Source organism: Diabrotica virgifera, chromosome 6, assembly GCF_917563875.1.
Source record: "Diabrotica virgifera virgifera chromosome 6, PGI_DIABVI_V3a".
Classification (NCBI taxonomy): domain Eukaryota; kingdom Metazoa; phylum Arthropoda; class Insecta; order Coleoptera; family Chrysomelidae; genus Diabrotica; species Diabrotica virgifera.
This window is the reverse complement of record NC_065448.1, coordinates 37,722,071-37,739,242: the sequence shown is the minus strand read 5'-3', so window position 1 is coordinate 37,739,242 and position 17,172 is coordinate 37,722,071. Positions and strand designations below refer to the sequence as shown.

Below are 17,172 nucleotides of genomic sequence, written 5' to 3'. Positions count from 1 at the left end.
CCGCCCCTGGAGATTTTAATTAGTTACGTCATGACCTACTTATTCCCAAATTTTGGTGCACTATCTCTATCAAGAGCGTCACAAAAAAAATAATAAAAACCGGGACTTTGACCCCTTATATCTACCCTCGGCCCCAACTCTGGTTTCCGGCCGTTGGGGAAAGTAATGTACACAACTAGTTTAACATATCCCCATATAGTTTTTCCATATTACTTATCACGCACAAAATCCGCTTCTATCTCTCCGACTAAATTGGCTCCGCCAATTCCATAATACTCACAAAAAAATCTCAACGTGTTTTATTTGGTGTTTGGAATGTTGTTGAATTGTTGAATTTATTTCCTATCGTTATAAGCTTTTTCGACAACAAAATCGTCAAAAACATATCAAAGAATTACATAAGCAAAACTACTGACATTGACATGATTACCTATAGAATGCAAACAAGTTATATCTTCAATAAAATAAAATCACCAAGAAAAGAAAAAACTTCCAAAAACTGTATTTATTTATTACTTAAACTAAACTATTAATGTTAACCTGCTACCTATATAAAGCAAAAAACAGTCAATAAAATAAAATCATAATCCTCGATCAAATCAACATAAATGATTATTCCTAAGGTAAATTAATTACTTCTTAAAACTTCAAAATTAATAGGTAAGAACTACAATCTGTCAAACCGGAAAAAGCTTTTTAGGTTCATGTTATAATATTACCAACTACAAAAAAAATGACACATAACATTCTCATAATATTCTCTAACTCATATAATATATCAATATTTATTTATTCATTTATTTATTTATATCTATTAAAATACATAATATTCTCAAAAATGCGGAACTTCTTAATAATTAAAATAAGTACGAATTCGATAATAAAATGAATTAATTGGCCATAAAAAAAAGCAAAAATAGTCTATCTAACATGTACGCACTTACTTTAATATCTGCCAGCAGTGAAATGAAAGTCATTCACCTCCTGGGCCCATATCTATGTCAACGCAAAAAGGCAGGAATAAGACCCCAAAGGATTGAAGTCTCTTCGTCTGTTAATTGGCAGAAAGACGGCAATGCGGAATTTGATGAAATAATGTATAAGGGCAGGCTCAATAACTAGTCAGGGAATGAAACCCTTGGAAGAAGATAAATATATTTCTTATATTATGTTTAAATGAATGGGGGCAAAAAAATTAAAATAACTTACCAGAAGACTGGATTGGAAAAACCGGAAAACTGGTTTTCCCTACGAAACTAATCATCTGACGTCGCGCGTCGGTTGCCATTATGACGACGAACTAGAAATGACTGAAATTGGTGTGCTCGTAAATTTCAGCCAATTTAACTGAAACTACTTTTACATGAAAAAAGGGACAGAGTCCTTTAATCCAAATATCAAAATCAGTAGTTTTTTTGTGTGAATTTGATGGCCTTGGACGAGCCAATTAGCCAGACATTTTGTTATTTTAAGAACACATTTTTTTTCAATCAGAGGAATTTTTTCTGTATGTATTTCTAACTCTAAATACATAACAAACTAACATACTACAAATTATAATCTAAATAATACACTGTTTTGGTTGTAAATATTTTTCTGTAAATATTTATTTTTTTTGTATTTTTTATTATATTTTTAATTTGTTTTTTTATTATTTTATTATTATTTTGTATTAATTGTTTTTTTACTACGCTAAGACATAAACCCGATACAACATCTCGGAGGTTTACATCTTAGTTTTTTTTCTTTTTTTTTTCTTTTTTTTTTGCTTTTTTTTTTCTTTTTTTTGCTTTTTTTTCTTATTTTTTTCTTTTTTTTTTTCAATTATAATATACAATAATTGCTTATATTACAGGGTTTAAAAATAACAACAAAACAAACATGTTTGTTTTGTTTTAACAAACATGCCTGTTTAGTTTTAACAAAATTACTTAAATACAGGGTAAATTTTATTGCTAAAATTTATATTTACATTTTTTTATATGTTCGTAAATTGTTTTTAATGTATTAATATCTTCATAAAAAATCAAATTGTTCAGATAGACGGGAAGTGGAATTTTTAATATATTAAGATTATCATAAAATTTGTTTATATTGATGTGAACATTCAATTTGTTTATATTGATGTGAAGTGGAATTTTTAATATATTAAGATTATCATAAAATTTGTTTATATTGATGTGAACATTTATATTGATTGATGTGAACATTCGAGGAGAATATGTAGTAGATCACCTTCTTTTCTACACTCACAGTTAGGTGACTCTGTAAGACCCAAACTGTACATATGAAGGGGGTAAGAGCGTGATTAGATCTCAATGGGTAGTTTGCAGTTTTACATGCATTTTTGTTTTAAGTATATTTGTATATTATAAATTAAAATAGTTTTTTTTTGTTACAGTTTAGCCAACCATGGCGTACACTCGTCCAAAGGACATGGATGGGTTTTATGCCCATTTAGCAAAACCAGACACAAAATTTCGACAGCAAGTAGGTACCGATCTTCTAACTTTTTTGGCTGAGCCGTCGAATCCTATTGACTGTCAAGATATTGGTCTGTTTGTAGACGGAATAATCCCATGGATGCAAAGTAGTAATTATAAGGTAAGGCAATTAAGAATCATACCTTCTCTTATATAATTATTAATAACAAGTTATCATTTATAGCACACAATAAACTAGATGTGAATAATACTAAAAGAAAGAAGAAAACAATTAAGTACATATTAAGTTTATATGGGACTACGCCACAATTATTGGTGTAATGAAAATTACATTTTTAATTGACCATTGTTTGACGGTTCCAAACATGAACGATTTCCACTCCGGAAATCGTTCTCAATAAAGATCATTTAAAACATTTTCTGGAATGTTGTATAACCTGGTTTTATTAGGTTATGTATGTATTTTCAACAGTTAATATACTTGGCCTAGATCTTGTAGAAAACAGTAAGTGTGTGGTTGAAAAAAAATTTGAGGGTGGTGATATTACCGTAGGGATATCACATTCTGACTGTTTTTGTGTGTTATTTGTTAGTTTGTTTGTGTAATCTATATCGTAGATTGATTTTGTAACTTTACTCTTCTATTGTTGGCATGTTCTTGTTATAGACTTCTTCTTTTAGTATTGACAAACAAAGCCTGCATTCTGTCGATGAGTTTGATACACATTTTTCTTCGTTAAGTAGGATGAGGGCAGCTTCTTTGTCTTTTCTCTTTTTTTTTATGATTATTGATGCATATTTCCATTGTACTCTATGCTCGTTGTCTCAGGCATGTTTGCATATCTGGGATTTCTTGAAGTCTCTGTTCTTGATTATACTCGTTTAGCTTGACAGTGCTCTTGCAGTTTCTCCCACTAGAACTTGTTGAATTCACAGGGTATTTTATAGATTCAGTTTTTAGATCTTTCTTGTGTGTTGTTGAGTTTGGTTTGACTTGTCCCAACAGAATTTAGTTCTCTATCTTCCAATTTTTACAGTCTTCTAACACTAACACTAAAACACAATTAAATTATAACATTTATTTACTTAATGATACAAATTTATATTATCAACTAACTCCCTACAATTTAATTTCTCTTATATATAGTAAAATCATTATTCGAGAACGCAGTGTCCAATTTATTTCGAAATAAATTAATTGACACAAAAAGAAGAATGTGTATGTAATTTATTTACCTCTTGGCAGTTTTAAATCTAATTTAAGCGAAAAGCAATGTTTATTTGTCAACTAAACATTTTTCTGTTTTCTGACAGCAGTACAATGTATTTTGAATTAAATAAATTACATACGTTCTTCTTTGTCCAAAATTGTTGGACATCCTGTATAAATAATTATGTTAATGTTTATATTACATAATTTAATAACCTTTTAAATGAGCTAGCACACGACCCCCTATTCTCATTTAAATAATAGATTACGTCATCACGCCCAGATGGATGACGTCACTAGTATGATATACAGGGTGGGGCATTAGTGTGACAAAGTCCAATTACTCGTTTGTCGTAAGAGATACGAAAAAAAGTTATTTAGGTAAAAGGTGGGGCACAGATAGGACCATTATTTTAAAATATTTTCAAATATACACGGCCACCCGTATTTACAAGGTGATACAAACTTATGTTTTTTTAAATGGAACATCCTGTATATTTTTAATATTTTTACATTTTTAGATTCTCCTCTATGTTTTCCTTCTTAAAATATAGGGTTTTGTAATATTATACGAGTTAGTTTAAAAGATGATTACGTTTTTTTGTTAATTTCGTAGCAATATTCACACCCTGTAGAATTGTAGTGATTTGACATCAAAATTTCTATTCATGTTCAAACGATTTTTAATACAGTCTATTATTGTTAAGCATTAATAGTATAGCGAAGCGTTTAATTTCAGTATACAGGTTGGTCAAAACTCGGAATGAGTATTATCTGACTTTTCTTAAATGGAACACCCTGTATTTAAGTATTGTAATGAAATGATATTTTATGTTTCTTTTTTATTTCTTAAGCACTCCCTATACCTAAGTGCTTTAATTTGTAAGTTATTCGTGAATATTTAAGTCAAACATTAATTTCAACAAAAATTACGGGAAATTTTATTAGGTGGCCGTGAAAATCAAAAACAATTTTTCGAAAAAAAAGAAATACATAATAATCTAGACTGATTCATAATTTATTAATATGGGATGAGATATCCAAATACATTCGTAGTTAAGATTGTTGGTGCGAGAAATATTAATAACATATACAATATTCTCCCTAGTTGGCTATGCCACAAAATTTGCTTAAAAATTTGACATTATACTATATTTACAGTTCCGTTTGCTTTGTTGCCATTACTAATATGAATTTTTTCTAATCAGGAACTGATTAATATGCTTTTTTTCCTAGTGGAGTATAACAAAAATGTGCTACTAGCAAAAAGAATTTTTCATCAGCAATTTCCTGATAGACGACAACCAAGAAGAGAAACTTTTGAAAATATACTAGAACGGTTTCAACGGACTGGACACTGATATTACGATAAATCTGATAGAACAAAAACTATTGCATATTAGTACGACCGTTCTTATAATCTAAGTATTTAGTCTGTTGAAACCGTTTTAGTATACTTTCACAAGTTCCTCTTCTTGGTTGTCGTCTGTCAGGGAATTGCTGATGATAAATGTTTATTGCTAGTAGCTAGTAGCTCATTTTTGTTATACTCTCCCAGCACAAAAACCATATGTTTTATTAATATTTTACGCAATAACAATCTTAACTACGAATATATTTGGATATCTCATCCAATATTAATAAATTAAGGATCAGTCTAGATTAATATGTATTTTTTTTTTCGAAAAAATATTTTTGATTGAATATTTTCACGGCCATCTAATAAAATTTCACGAAATTTTTGTTGCAATTAATGTTTGGCTTAAAGAATCACAAATAACTGACAAATGAAAGCACTTAGGTATAGGGAATGCTTAAGAAATAAAAAAGTACTGTAAAATATAATTTCATTACAATACTAAAATACTAAAATTTAAGAAAACTCTGAAAATACTCATTCCGAGTTTCGACCAACCCTGTATAGTATTGTATAATACTATATTGTATAATATTATAAAATCCTGTATTTTATGAAAGAAGACGTCGAGGAGAATCCAAAAATGTAAAAATATACAGGGTGTTCCATTTAAAAAACATAAGTTTGTGTCAATACGGGTTACCCTGTATATTTGAAAATATTTTTAAATTATGGTCTTATCTGTTCCCCAACTTTTACCTAAATAACTTTTTTTCGTATCTCTTACGACAAAAGAGTAATTGGACTTTGTCACACTAATGCCCCACCCTGTATATGCCAAAAAAATCATAACATAAAAATAAAAATCGACCTGTTTCGGGATTTAATTCAAAAATTGGTCATTCACGAAATAATTAATTTATTCCATTTGGCTTTGACACACTGTATAAGGATCTTCAATGTAGTGGTTTCTTCTAGTCTTGTAATCCTTATGTCATTGATATTTTCTTAGTTATTCCGCCTTTGAGATTAATTTCTCAGTTTCGGGGCATCAAAGTGCCCTACGACTTGTGAGTTCTTTTTGTCGAAGATGTTGACTGGCAAGGGACTCTTATTCCGGTAGTCACTCGATGGTCAGAACCTTGCTAGTTCTTTAAAAGGGCGTACCACGTGAAGTTGAGGTTCACATTTGCGTTAGAGGGCCTAAATGCTCCTTGAGAAATTAGAAAACCTGACATCTGTAGGAATCAGTACCTGACAAGGCGAAAATTTCGGGCTCGTTGGAAAAAATATTCCTATGAGATTTTTTTGCATAATCTAATTTTTGTAAACAATTGTTTTAGGCTTTTCGAACTATTCTGGACAAAAAAGGTCTCTTATAATTTTCCTCTAAAGTTGATCGTTTTCGAGTTATAAGCAATTTAAAATTGAAAAAACGAAAAATGGCGATTTTCAAGGCTTAATAACTCGATAAAAGTTATTATTATGAAAGTCAGAAAGTGACTAAATCAAAGTTTATATCCCCCCCCCCCTACATGATCCTGAAGAAAATTTTGTCATTATTTGATTACTAAGCTGTTATTTTTAAGTAATAATAATGAGCGCCATGCACGTATTAGGCGGCCGTCAATGGTGAGTGCGAAAGAGATGCCATTCCGGCAGTTCAATGGTGCATCTTACTCGCACTCACATTTACAGCCGCGTCAATACGATCTTACCGCTTATTGTTAATAATTAAAAATAACAGCTTAGTAATAAATTAATGACACAAATTTATTCAGGATCATGTAGGGGGGCTTTAAGCTTTGATTTAGTAACTTTCTGACTTTCATAATAATAATGTTTAACCGAGTTAATTAAGTCTTAAAAATGGCCATTTTCGCGTTTTTCAAATTTTAAATTGCTTATAACTCTAAAACGATCAACTTTAGAAAAAAATTATAAGAGACCTTTTTTGTCCAGAATGGTCAAAAAAATCTAAAAAAAAATGACTCGGACCGAAAACAATGATTTTTTCAATTTGTTTAAAAAAATGTTTAAAAAAATTTGGACCACTTTTCGCGTGGGCGACTTTTTGAACCTTAGTCTGGGGTGTCTCACGAATGTGATTATGCAGAAAGTCTCATGCAGATCATGCAAAAAGATTATGTCTCATGGGAATATTTTTTCCAACGAACCCGCCGTTTTCGCCTTATCTATACAGTAATCAGAAGATTTGCAGAGGACCGTGCAACAGCTCTGTAATCATACAAATATTGAGGCTCTATCTCGATTAGAGTCTCGTGTTTAGAAGTAAAAATAGGGAATATGTTTAAAATTATGCATTGTGCTGATTAATGCAATTATAATGTATATGTCATAATGATAATGTCATAAAATAATGAAACACCATTGGATAAACCGTAAGATATTATGGTTTCTGAATCTGCTATTTATTGCTATAAAATAATACCAATTATTAACAATATACACCTTAGATGTAGTTGAATAATAAGCTTTCTTTCAAATACATCTTTCCGCGAATAAGACGTTAGTAGGTTGACGTAGACAGCTAAAAGATTTCTTGTACATTAAACCGGGGCTCCATGTTTTTAACAGCCTTGCTGATGACTAAAAAGGAAACTGTACACAGTATTATTGTTGATTTTCAAATGGATGAATCATAATATTTATACGTCACGAAAGACACTCTTCAATCGTATCGTCGAAATCCAAACTGATTAAATGGAATCCAATTTTGTGGATTTATTCCTGCTTTTAATCTGTTTAGGATAAGTCGGCTGTGCTATAAATACGAAAATAAAATGAGCTTAAAATTGATTATCAGCTTATATACAGTGTATTTCACAATTTAGAAAAGAAAAAAATTTGAACAGAAAAGTACTTGAAAGATTTGTGGGCGTTGCTTGGCCTCCAAGCTCTCCGGACCTGAATCCCCTAGAAATTAAGAAAATTTAGAAAAATATGGAGCAATATGTCTGAAAAATTTAGCAACAAATGGATGGAATCTTCCTTTATTATTAATTTTTCGAAAGAAAGTGATTCTTCATAAATAGTTCTGCAAGCCTTAAAACCGAAATAGCAACTATCAGATTTTAGTTTTTTCCAGTCGTATACGAGATTGTGATACACTCTCGTACTTAATCATTTTGAATTCATCTTTAAAAGCACTTTACTCTTATTTTTTTACTTTAATTATTTTTTATTTTCCCTTTATTATAATAAATATTTTGCAACATTTATTTCTAATATAAAGAAGGTTTCTACTTCTTAATAGTTTCCCCTTTGGCATATTGAACTTCATTTCTTTTTAATTACATATTTTAATCATTTTTTGTCACTCCCTTTGAGTTATACGTCTCGATTACTGATACTGTGGTTACCGTGAATTTAACGTCAGCCACTATCTAACATTTTATTTTTGGTTTTCCCATGCAGGGAAGACCATTTCCTATATTTCCGTTTATAATGTATTTATTCATACATAACGCTAATTTATATAAAGGGATACTCATTACATACACTCTGGGCCAAAATTAACGGGCCACCTTAAAAATAGGTCATTTTTGATGTCTTATTTCTCCTAAACCTGTTATCTGATTTAAGTGATTTTTTAATATGTTGTAGCCTTATTCCTTGACAATCTCATTATAATAATATTGTTGCTAAACAGGTAGATTTTCATTGTATACCGGGTGTACGAATCAAACTGGGTTTTTTTCTTAAAGTTTGCATCACCCTGTGGAATATTGTAGCATTTGTAGAATACTGAAATTAAAACCCAACTATAGCCTCATGCTTTCTCAACATTTTGTTTTTTGATTGATTCGCTTATGTTGGATAATAAAAAAGTTAGGTGCTTTAACAACTAGACATGTTTTTTATCAACACTTTTTTATCAAAAATTTTAAGGGGTAATTCTGCATGAAAAAATAATGACAGTTTGCTTTATAAACTTATGTCCGCAAATGCTTCGTTTCCGAGATAGGGGGTGTTTTTGACCAACTGACGATTTATTTATTACTTTAAAACCGGTTGAGGTATGCAAATGCAATTTAGTGGGTTTTATGACGTAGTTATTGCATATTTTTTGACATACAATTAAAAATTTAATTTTCAACATTGACGCCCGTATGGGCGCCAATGATGAATATTAAATGGTTAATTGTATGCCAAAAAATGTGCAATAACTACATCTTAAAACCCACCAAATTTCATGTGCATGTCTCAACCGGTTTTAAAGTAATAAATAAACTCACCTACAAAATTAACCGCCCACCTTGCATTTCTTTCAATTTGCAGAAATTGTTTTCCTTGGACCACATTTTATGAAGGATACGGTGAAAACTACCTCCGCGGAAGAGAAATAATAATTTTTTGAAAAAAGTCGTTTGTTACAGCAAAAATCCAATGAAAAAAATCTTCGAAGAAAATTCAATTTAGTGGGTTTTATGACGTAGTTATTGCATATTTTTTGACATACAATTAAGATTTTAATTTTCACCATTGACGCCCATACGGGTAATATGATGGTTCATATTACCCGTATGGGCGCCAATGATGAATATTAAATGCTTAATTGTATGCCAAAAAATGTGCAATAACTACATCTTAAAACCCACCAAATTTCATGTGCATGTATCAACCGGTTTTAAAGTAATAAATAAACTCACCTACAAAATTAACCGCCCACCTTGCATTTCTTTCAATTTGCAGAAATTGTTTTCCTTGGACCACATTTTATGAAGGATACGGTGAAAACTACCTCCGCGGAAGAGAAATAATAATTTTTTTAAAAAGTCGTTTGTTACAGCAAAAATCCAATGAAGAAAATCTTCGAAGAAAATTCAAATTAACAATATTTTGGAAATAAAAGTCTAATTGAAAAAAAAATTGGGTATCAATAATGAGTGTTGCCGCCTCTAGCCCTTAGGACTTCTTGGAGCCGGTTTGGCAATCCATTCATGATATCCTGGATATCAGATTGGGGGATATTTTGCCACTGCTCTACCGCAGCTGTCTTCAGCTCTTCAAGGAATGCAGGATCTGGTACTCTCGCTCTTACCCGTCTTTTGAGGTTGTCCCAGATATGCTCAATTGGGTTAAGATCGGGACTGTGTGGTGGCCATGGTAGAACTTGAATCCCGACTTCATTAAGGTACTCACGGGTAGATCTTGCTGTATAGCAACGTGCATTGTCATGCATTAGTCTGAAGTGATCACCAATGAATGGTGCAAAAGGCATGACATGATCTTGGAGAACTTCTTGCACGTATACTTGGGCATTCACACTGCCTCTACCGAACACAACAAGATCAGTACGCGCTTCGTAAGCAATACCTCCCCAAATTATTATTGACCCTCCTCGGTAAGCCACTGTTTCGGTTATAGCGTATGGAGCAAACCTTTCATTTTGACGCCTATAGACACGTTGGCGTCCATCTGGACCTTTTAGGGCTATTCTGCTCTCATCTGAGAACAGTATATTCTTCCATTCCGCCATAGTCCAGTTAGCATATTCTCGCGCAAAATGAAGTCTATCCCTACGGTGTTGTGGGAGCAGTTGTGGTGCGCGAGCTGAACGGAAAGCCCTCAAGTTTATTTCTGACAGTCTTCTTCTAATCGTTTGTCTACTCACACTAACGTTTCTCACCTCAAAAAGAGACCTACGAGCTTCAGGAGCGGTGCAAAAGCGATTTCTCAATACTGTGGTGGCAATGAAGCGGTCATCTCGAACTGAAGTGCATCGTTGTCGGCCTTGACCTGGCCTGCGGTTGTACAATCCTGTCTCCCGAAATCGTCTGATAGCATTTTGTACCGTAGTTCTGGATAAATCGAGCGTACGGGCGATATGACGTTGACTGTAACCAGCATCAACTAAAGCCACTGCCCTAGCAGCATCTGTTGGAGCGAGTGGCATTTTTAAAATCACAAACAATAAATAAGCACTAAAATTTTAACTTAAACAATATTCGCTCACAATGATATGAAATTACAGGGATTTTTCAAGAATTGTTGTTAACACGGAAACAGATTTGCAACAATGTCGTACAACGACTATATGTCAAAAATCTTTCAATGACACAAATTTAGGAAACAAACTGTCACAGATAATGTAAACAAAACAATAATTAAGGTGGCGGGGTTAATTTTGCTGGTGAGTTAAATCGTCTGTATTAATGAAAAACATGGCTAGTTGTTAAACTACCTACCTTTTTTATTATCCAACATAAGCGAATGAATCAAAAAACAGAATGCTGAGAAAATATGGGGCTATAGTTAGGTTTTAATTTCAATTTTTTATAAATGCTAGAATATTCCACAGGGTGATGCAAACTTTAAGAAAAAAACACTATTTGATTGGTACACCCGGTATACAATGAAAATTTACCTGTTTAGCAACAATATTATTATAACGATATTGTCAAGGAATTAGGCTATAACGTATTAAAAAATCACTTAAATCGGACAACAGGTTTAGGAGATATAAGACATCAAAAATGACCCATTTTTAAGGTGGCCCGTTAATTTTGGCCCAGAGTGTATTTTTATATCTATAATGACATTGAAAACTAATTTTTTCTACGGTCATGCTAAAACAGCCATTTTCAAGCACGCATTTCGTTTCCGAAAGTTGCCCTTTCCCGCACGCCGTGCGGGAAAGTAGAATACCTTCTAATATGGCATTATAATATACTATAATACATACAATAAACTAATATTTAGATATTATTTACTGATTTATTTCAAATGTATCTTATTGTGTTCATGTTTTAATTAAATTAACGCAATAATTCGATGAAAAAAAAATTATTTTGACATAATATTTATAAAAGTCAAATCAGTAGACAATTACAATGGTTTTGAATCGTCGTCATGAAAACCAATATCGTCGTCGTGGTAACCCATTATATTGAAAGTTTGGTTTTGACAACCTTGTCAAAGAATGAATTTATGTTTTTTCACTTCTAAATAAAAGTTGTTATGACTCTATTTTTTGTGGCTTTATTAAGATTTGGTCATTTTTTAAACGCCCATAGAAAAAATATTGTTCCTAACTCTTGCGGAAAGTCTCTTTACCGCACTCGACTGCTTGCCGAACTCCGCTTCGCGTCGTTCGGCAAACTGCAATCGCGTGCGGAAAAGTATGACTTTCCGCACTTGTTAGGAAAATAACTATATCGTCCTTTTATTATTTGAAAAGTTGTCAAAACCATTCTATTTTTCTTCTTCTTCTTCTTCTTCTTCTTCTTCTAGTGTCCTGTCCATTGCGAACGTGTACTACTTATTAACATGGCAATTCTGATCTTGCTTGCGGCACTTCTGACTAATTCGACCGATGATTAAAACGCCCGTTCTGCTCGGTATAAATAATGAAATATTATGAAATATTATTTATACAATACTCCGGTATAAATTATTTATACCGAGCAGAACGGGCGTTTACCGAGCAGGGTAAACCTAGAAACATGTGTCGGGAGACGGCAAGGAACCCGATAAACGAAATCGTTTATTTTCATTTTCTTTTTAATATTGTTAAATACTGTTCTAGCTCGTTCTATTCACGCCTTAATAATTTCTGTGGCCTCTTCCCATTTTGCATTTCCGTTGGTGCCAAGGTATACATTCGTAAAGTGAGTATGTAAGTTTCTTTGTATCTGAGTCTTTTCGTTTCTGCCTCGTTTTTACGAAAGATGTCGCTGATTTGCGTCTCAAAGTTGTAATTATTGCATCGCGGTAATTTCCCTTAACCCCTTCCATACGGTGATGCACCCGTGTGCATCATACTTGACTGTCTACTACGTACGGTGATGCACACGGGTGCATCATGAGCTTGCGTTCGCCATATACGGCGGTGCAGCCGTCTGCATCATATTTAAGGATTTTTTGTTTGATCCGAATGTTCTTATTCAGATCTAAAGCAGGGGAAACCCACATTTAATTAGTTGTTGTGTGATACTGTATTTTAACCCGTAACAGTCAGCGCGCGAAATGCGCGAATCGACTCGGTAAGTACGAGCGAATCCGTATATAGGTGCGACTTGCCGTATGACGCTCCGGCGCGAAGGGGTTAAAAGGTAGGCTTGTTGATGTTTGATTCAGAGTTGTGACTGCATAGCTCCACCGATAATGCCTGAGAGGCAGAAATAGCTATCTGGAGATGGTGGTCCAACTCTGAATCAAATAAAAATAAAAACTGTCTTTCCCCCTTGTTCATCTTTACTCAGATTTTTGAGTACTCGAAACTGTCTTTCGGCTCTTTTCCTAGACGAATAGAGAGTATATACGTGACCGTTGTCCTTTCTGCTTTCTTCTATATTCGTCTTCTCCGTGCTTATAAATTTTTAAAGCCGGAGATTCAGGATGCAACCAGAAAGTAGTTTCTTTTGACAAAAATATCTTAGATTTGAAATATTGTCTATTAGTGTATTTCAATTATTTTTAATTGTTACAGTAAACTTTGTATCTGAGTCTTCGTCTCCCTCGATATTATCATAAACAATTTGTACACTTGACTGAGCAACAATATAGGCATATAAATCTAGGTCACATTTTTTTGCCTTTTTTGTGTAGGAGCATTACTAGACTCTCCTTCAAATCTTTGGGCATTTTGCTATTATGAAGACATCTATTAAATAGCTCTCTTACTATCGGGATTGTCATTTTCTTGCTTGTTTTCAAAAGATCGGCAATTATATCGTCGTGTCCTGGAACTTTATTATGTTTTAGTTCTTAGTTCTTGATCCCACGTTTTTTATGTTTTTTCCCACGTTTTCTTTTATTGATCCATTATGTTTTCTTTGTTAGCTGTACAATATTCTGTAAAATATGTGATAAAAAAAACCATATCTATACTGGAGTCGCTTAAAAGATGGAATCCAAGGTCGCGTGCCAGCACCGACCGGTCGTTCGAAGCCACCGAAGCCAGACCTTCTAAGAACTGTTTACACCGTCACTGTTTGTGTTTCGCACTTACGATGGTGAATTTCGTTAGGCAGTGCTTAAAATTCGGTTTTGTTCAGCTGTGTAAACGTGGGAAAAGTGGTGACATCGGGAAAGGAACGTTTAAGAGTGCGTGCCGTTCACGTGATCAGTCCATCTTTTCAGCGGCTAGACTTTAGTGCTGCTGACAATCCAAGCATATCATATCCTGTGTCCTGTACCATTTCATTTGCCAAAATTATTTTCCAAGTGGCTTGCGATATGTATAAATTGCTTTGACTTACATATAAATACATTTTTTCTACAACCGTGTTAAAAATGCAATTTATCTACTCTATGTCATATTATGTGTTAGTTTTTAGTTTGTGAAAACTGTCATTATAGATAGCAGTGCGTGAAGTGTTTAAAGTGTGCGTGAAGTAACAATGTATTTTAAATGGGACTTACTTTTTCGCACTGTTTTTAACACACTTTCATATAATCAAATGTCCTTAACTTTCGCGTTGTCATGGTGATGACATAATGAGCAATAAATTACGACAAAAGTTTTGACAGTTTTGTGGTTTGAAAGAAGTTAGAATTTTTAAATGTCAAAGTTCTAAAAATTGTAGAATAGAAATGAATTCCAGTGACGAGTAGATAAAATATTGTATGAAACTGTGCGTGAAGTACTTTTTGCGAACTTACGCGATGTATAGCACTCGCTCTGCTGTCGCTCGTGCTCTAAATATCGCGTGCGTTCGCAAAAAGCATACTTCACGAACTGTTTCATAAATAACTATTTTAGCACTCCATAGGAGCGTTACTTTAAAGCACTAGTGCTTTAAAAATTTTAAGGCACTGCAGTTAAAAGTAAATTGTCAAATTGTGAAACGTCAAAATATTTATATTTCACTTATTAACATTAATATTAATAGCATAATGGAGATAAAAAAGAATGCAAAAACTATAGAGGCATAATGCTCTTATGCTCGGCGATGAAACTGTACGAACAAATATTACAAGAAAAGCTGACAAAGATAATCGATACAACATTAGCAGAAACTCAAAGTGGCTTTAGAAAAGGAAGAAGTGTGCAAGATCACATCTTCACTATTAAACAGATCATTGAGAAAACGAAACTCAGAAGAGGAAAAGCATATTTTGCGTTTATCGACTTACAAAAAGCGTTTGATCTTGTTCCTCGGCAAAAAGTATGGTCGCTCCTAGAACAAAGAGGAATAGCAACCAAACTAAGGAAAAATATTGAATGTCTATATAAAAATATGACGAATTGTGTTATAACTAGAAACCTCAAGTCAGAAAATTTTATAACAAAAGATGGTCTAAGACAGGGAGGAGGACAAGTCCAACATTGTTTACGTTGTTTATGGACGAAATAATTAAAAAATGTAGTCAGAGAACAAAACACCTATTTGTAGGATACAAAAACTTACAACCGATCGAAATATCAGAGTGTGCTTTTGCAGATGACATCGTTATAATGGCAACAAAAGAAAAGGACCTACAAGAAAACTTACAAACGTGGAGTGAAATATTAGAAGAAAGTGGCATGAAACTAAACCTAACAAAAACAAAAGTGATGGTAGTAGCAGAAACTAAAGAAAACGTGAGTATACAGATCAATGGTATACATATACAACAAGTTGAATGCTTCGAATACCTGGGTGTAAAAATTGAAGATTCAGGTCAACAAGGTTTAGAAATCGATAAACGTATAGAGAAAGCAATAAATTCATATTATGCAATGAACACAACTTTTATAGGAAAAAAGGAAATAGCGCAAAGTACAAAAATGAAAGTTTTTAAGGCAATATATAGACCCATACTCACCTTCGGTTGTGAATCGTGGACATTAACAGAGAGGCAGAAGAGCAGAATACAAGCGACGGAAATGAAGTACCTAAGAAGAGCCAGAGGAGTTACAAGACTTGACAGGGTAAGAAATGAGCAGATAAGGGAGGATCTGGAGGTGGAATCAATCTTAGAATTCATAGAAAAAAGACAAATCAGCTGGTGGGGACATTTACAAAGACTAGACGATAGAAGACCGGTAAAAATGATTTGGGAAGCGAAAGTAAATATCAAGAGGAAGAGAGGAAGACCAAGAGAAACATGGGACCAAGCTATTGGAAAAGTTCTACAAAAGAGAGGCAAATCCTGGAAAGAAGCAAAAGTATTGGCACAAAATAGAAGACAGTGGCGTAAATTTGTACACAATATCTAAGTTATTATTGTAATCCCGACACCAATAGGTAGAAGGGAATTTGATTATATATATATATATATATATATATATATATATATATATATATATATATATATATATATAACAAAGGAGCACTCGTAAGTGTAGGGTTTTATCGGTCAAGTGGGTGAAAAAAGAGACAAATAATTCAGCTACTTCATCTATTTATTGAAGACGTTTCGTCTACTGCTCAGTAGACATCATCAGTTCATCTACAAAAAGAGTGGTATAAGAGACAACATCCAAAAGAGAGGTAAACAAGCACTAGCGTTACCTTAAAAAGACATGTAGCAAACGATAAGATGTACATAGTAAAAAAAACCTTATCCATGAACCAACGTAATGTAAAAGTATATAACATTTAAGTGTATAGTTAATATTTAAAAAACTTTAGTACAGCCAAAGACAAGACCATGTGGTAACAGTCATATATAAAAAACAAGTGGAAAAAGCCGGCTTGCTTTTTTTGAAGTCAAGAATGAACCAAGAAAAAACCAGATTCACTTCCAAAAACTTAGTAGTATTTAAGCATACTTCATTTTAACTTTAGGTAACATCATTAAATGAGTAGAATGCTAATATGCAACTTTAAAAATTTTAAGGTCAAATAGTTACCAGCAGGTCATCCTAGCCCAACCGACACACAAAAGAAAATGGAGTTTACACCTGATAATTCAAACTCCATTTTCTTTTGTGTGTCGGTTGGGCTAGGATGACCTGCTGGTAACTATTTGACCTTAAAATTTTTAAAGTTGCATATTAGCATTCTACTCATTTAATGATGTTACCTAAAGTTAAAATGAAGTATGCTTAAATACTACTAAGTTTTTGGAAGTGAATCTGGTTTTTTCTTGGTTCATTCTTGACTTCAAAAAAAGCAAGCCGGCTTTTTCCACTTGTTTTTTATATATGACTGTTACCACATGGTCTTGTCTTTGGCTGTACTAAAGTTTTTTAAATATTAACTATA

At 32.9% G+C, this 17,172-nt stretch overlaps 1 protein-coding gene across 4 annotated transcripts in view; it reads left to right on the top strand.

Annotated features, from left to right (window-relative positions):
- Positions 1 to 17,172, top strand: part of LOC114333789 (CLIP-associating protein) — a 271,149-nt gene that overhangs the window by 15,993 nt on the left and 237,984 nt on the right. For all 4 annotated transcript variants that reach the window (XM_050653967.1, XM_050653966.1, XM_050653965.1 and 1 more), the window contains exon 2: positions 2,402 to 2,604. In XM_050653967.1, coding sequence (XP_050509924.1) covers positions 2,413 to 2,604 — 192 coding nt within the window. In that variant the 5' untranslated portion in view covers positions 2,402 to 2,412. The remainder of the gene's footprint in view (positions 1 to 2,401; positions 2,605 to 17,172) is intronic.